Raw genomic sequence first — 3,893 nt, 5'->3', positions numbered from 1 at the left:
GCCGCCGCGGCTCCTCTTAAACCCCTTCCCGCTCTCCTATTGGGCAGCTTCATACAATGCACGCACCCGATTGGTCTACCTGATCGGGCCCCGCCCAAACAGGAAACGCCTGGAGCAACTTCCGGCAGAGCGGCCGCCGTGGGGGGCGGGTCTGGCGTTGAGGCCGACGCAGGGTCCTAAAGGGAGCGGTTCCCGGGGGCGCGCGGAGTTCTGCTGCAGGCCGCGCAGCCGCTTTCACGTCGCATTCCACAGCGGAAGGGAAGGGATGTGGCCCAGTTAACAATCCCGTAAGATAGAATAAGAACTAGTCCTGAGCTGCAGAAACCCCAGCTCTACGGCAGCAGACCAGTCTAATTGTAAGCGTTCTACGGCTCCTCAAAGTGGCGTTAACGTTCCCTCAGGCGCGCACAAGTTAAGAGCTGTATACCATCTGTAGGGGCAGCTCTCCCGCCCCGCTGACTGCGAGACTGTTCTGGTTATCAACATGCTTAAACTGTAACCAAGTGTTGATCCATCACTGGGAGAATTTTTTTTTCTTAGCCACTGATGTGTAAGAATACACGTTCACAAGTTGTTATACATGAAAACAAAGGCAAAAATCAAGGCAGAAAAAAAACACTTGCATAAGAAACAGATTTTGAATGATACCGGTCTAACATTTTATTTATTGCATACAAAAGGATTTCTTTTGACAATGGAAGCTTATATGAAAAGTAATTTGATGCATACTGTTGAGAATCTTATCTTCAAAGTCAAAGATGCCGCAGAAAACTTAAGGCAATTCATCTAAGCATATAAAGCACAGTAAGTGGTGGAAATTTTCAAAAATCAAAAGCCTATTCTTTTTCTTTCCCTTAAATTATGGTTAAGCTACAACTTTCTGGAACAGAAGTAGGCTGCAGCTTTATTAGTCCCTGCAATAGCATGTAAGATCAGAACACTGCAACTCCTGGCAAATACCTAAGTGTTCAGCATCACATTACAATGTTATGTACACGTTTAAAAGAAAGACAATCAGTAGCAGTTATAAAACAAGTCAATTAACAGACCACTAAAATACCTCTAGTACCAGGCACCAAAATCAGGTGCATAAAAGATTTCCTAAAAAAAAAAACAACAAAAAAAACCCCAACAAAACCAACCAGCCCCACAAAAAAACCAAAAAAAAAAAAAAACACACCACACAACAAAACAACCAACCAACAAAACCCCCCTGACTCCCAAAGCTGTGCTTCTTTGTCACATAAAAAAGCCAAAATGGAGTCTATCACAAACACAGGGTCTCAATTATATCAGCATCCCCCACCCCCCTTTTTTCTCCCCTATATCTCTCAAATACCTTCTTGGAAACTTTAACAGATATTATCAGAGATCAAACATCAGTGGTCAACTAACTTCCTTTTCAACAGTCACTGAAAAATGGAAAGGGTCTGTTCAGTCCTTCCTGTTATTTCTATTCATTTTTACCAATGCAGCTTCAACTTCATGCTCACTTTGTTTCCTATAGCCATAATGTTCAAGAAGCTTTGACATAAAACCATGTCAGGTTTTGAAGCAGTCAAGTTGTGTTGCCTCTCTCTTATATCCCCCATCATACAAGCACAAAGTGGTTTTAAGTTCAGTTTTAGCAATGCAGCTAAGCTTGATAACATCCATTTATCACACATGCTGGAATCAAATTTCTTTACACTTAGAGCCTCAGTGCCAGAGTTGTTAAGTTTGTTGCCAGTGACAGACACTCCACTGGCACATGCTACTCCTAACAGATTAAAAAAAAATAAAAAAGGGAAGCAGCTTTAACCAGACAAAACCAGGCATCAAATTAGCTAAGCTATATTTATAAATGGATCACTTTTTTTAGTGTAAACATAACAGTTCATTCTCTAGGTTTACTGTAAACCATTTTACACTTAATCTGATTATGAAAGACAAAGACAAGAGAAACTGAAGGTATTTATTATTCAATCCACTTACAAAGCAGGTGGCTTAATGCAAGCTTATTGACATGTTCATGTATGATCCCCGAGGAACATCTTTTCCAAAGTGACAGCAACACTGTCTCAATGTTTTTGCACATTTGCATTTTGCAATGTTGAGCACATTTAAATAAACTATAATCTATTATATGTGAAAGAATGTTGATAAGCAACTTGAATTCTGAAGTGGATTAAAACCTCCTGCAAAGGCGAAATGTTAGTACATTATAACTTAACTCTATATACTATATTATGCAGCAAATCTTAACTATAGAAAATATTTCAATCAGTGATGGACTGTTGGTAATTTATAAAGAAGGAATCAAGGCAAAAACCTAGGTAACCACAGAATTTGTGTCTCAGTTTCTACAGAAATTTACAGGCTTTCAATTTACTAAAAAAAAAAAAAAAGAGACAAACAGATTTAGCTATCTATTACCTTTAAAACTACTAAAAATCCCAAGACAAGTCTGGAACTTACAAGTTCTATGAATGCACGTGTATCTGTTGAAAAAAAACCCAAACAAAAACACCACCAAAAAAACAAAACACAAACCCCCTGCAGCTCTAAGTCCTTATTGAACAGTTTAATATTAAAAAGAAATGGAATAAACAAACACACACTCCTGAAAAAAAAAAAAGTAAAACAAACCAAAAAACCCCCTCAGTGTGTGCAGACACTTCAACTTAAGTTAGCAGAAGACAAGAGATTCTAAGGTCTTTTTCCATTTCCCTAATAATTCTTTCAATCTGCAAGTATCTACAACCCAGCTAACTGAAATCAACATTTAGTGTTCACTAGAGCTGTTTCACAGCAGCAAATATTTAAGTTAGGGAATCAAATTTCTAGACACAGGAAGGAAATGATAAATACAATCTGAACAGCAGTCTAAATGTTTAATATTGACATTCAAATATATCTGCATTGTGCTGAAATTTTGGAAATGAACACAAAAATCTGATCAGGAAAAACTCTGGTGATAAGTATGCCATATGTATCAGTCAAACTGAAGATGGTTCATATTCTGTTCCCAGTATTAAGGATGTTACTTGACTCAGAACTGATATTGTAAATATACAGCAGCCATTTTTTCCTAATTAAGGAATGTCTCAATACATATTATTATCCTTCTCTAAATGATCTTTATACATTTAAACTAAAATATATATGATCGATTAAATTAAGGAATCTGAGGTTAGTAATGAGTGAAATCATACTTTCAAAGTTTGATACTATCTAAAACAAACCAAAAAAAGACCACACAATTCTACTTACTAAAGCAGCTAATCTTGCCTGCAAGTTTGGGGTCACAAAGCCCATAATATGTGCAAACAAATGCAATACAAGGAACCATGCAAAAATACAGTAATGAATTAAAAGAAAAAAACATGTAAAACCTAAAAAAAAGTTTTATAAATACACTGAAACTCAACTGTCTTCTACATAAACTGTAGACCTAGCATTAGTTGTACCATATAGCAGAGCCAGCACTCTGGGTTCAATGCTTCCAAATCTGCGCAGGTAAGTCATGCCATCTTTGGTTGACTGCAGTACCAGGAAGGACAAGAGGGAGCAGGAGGGAGGACAAAGTTCTGGAAAGTGTTGTCAACTTTCACTAGGCAGTTGAGCCTCAATGTCCACTCTGCAAATGGGGCACTTCTTGTTAGTAATCAGCCACTGATCGACACATACTTGGTGGAAAAGGTGCATACAGGGAAGGCGCCTGTCATCAGAACAGAAAAAGATGAGTGTTAATAAAGCATTTCCATATCAACATACCCCCTGGAAAACCAGTAATGTGTGTTTTGCTATCAAGGTGCCTGGTCTTTCTCTATGTGTGTTTTTTCTCAAGTTTCACTAGCCTTTCCACTTGAACTTGCATTTTGCCTAGTTCCAAGAAACAGAGGGAATGAAGT

At 38.1% G+C, this 3,893-nt stretch overlaps 1 protein-coding gene across 4 annotated transcripts in view; it reads right to left on the bottom strand.

Moving 5' to 3' along the window:
• Window positions 1-3,038: 3,038 nt before the first annotated feature.
• RNF111 (ring finger protein 111) overlaps window positions 3,039-3,893 on the bottom strand; it is a 40,067-nt gene continuing 39,212 nt past the window's right edge. For 3 of the 4 annotated variants that reach the window (XM_008939540.1, XM_008939541.1, XM_008939542.1), the window contains one exon: window positions 3,583-3,700. In XM_008939540.1, coding sequence (XP_008937788.1) covers window positions 3,583-3,700 — 118 coding nt within the window. Of the gene's footprint in view, window positions 3,701-3,893 lie in introns of all 4 variants that reach the window. The other variant, XM_008939539.1, reaches the window with a different exon arrangement.

The sequence above is a fragment of the Merops nubicus genome, unplaced genomic scaffold (assembly GCF_000691845.1).
Source record: "Merops nubicus isolate BGI_N331 unplaced genomic scaffold, ASM69184v1 scaffold7114, whole genome shotgun sequence".
Taxonomy (NCBI): domain Eukaryota; kingdom Metazoa; phylum Chordata; class Aves; order Coraciiformes; family Meropidae; genus Merops; species Merops nubicus.
Note: the sequence above shows the minus strand (reverse complement) of the source record. Positions and strands in the feature narration are given on the sequence as shown.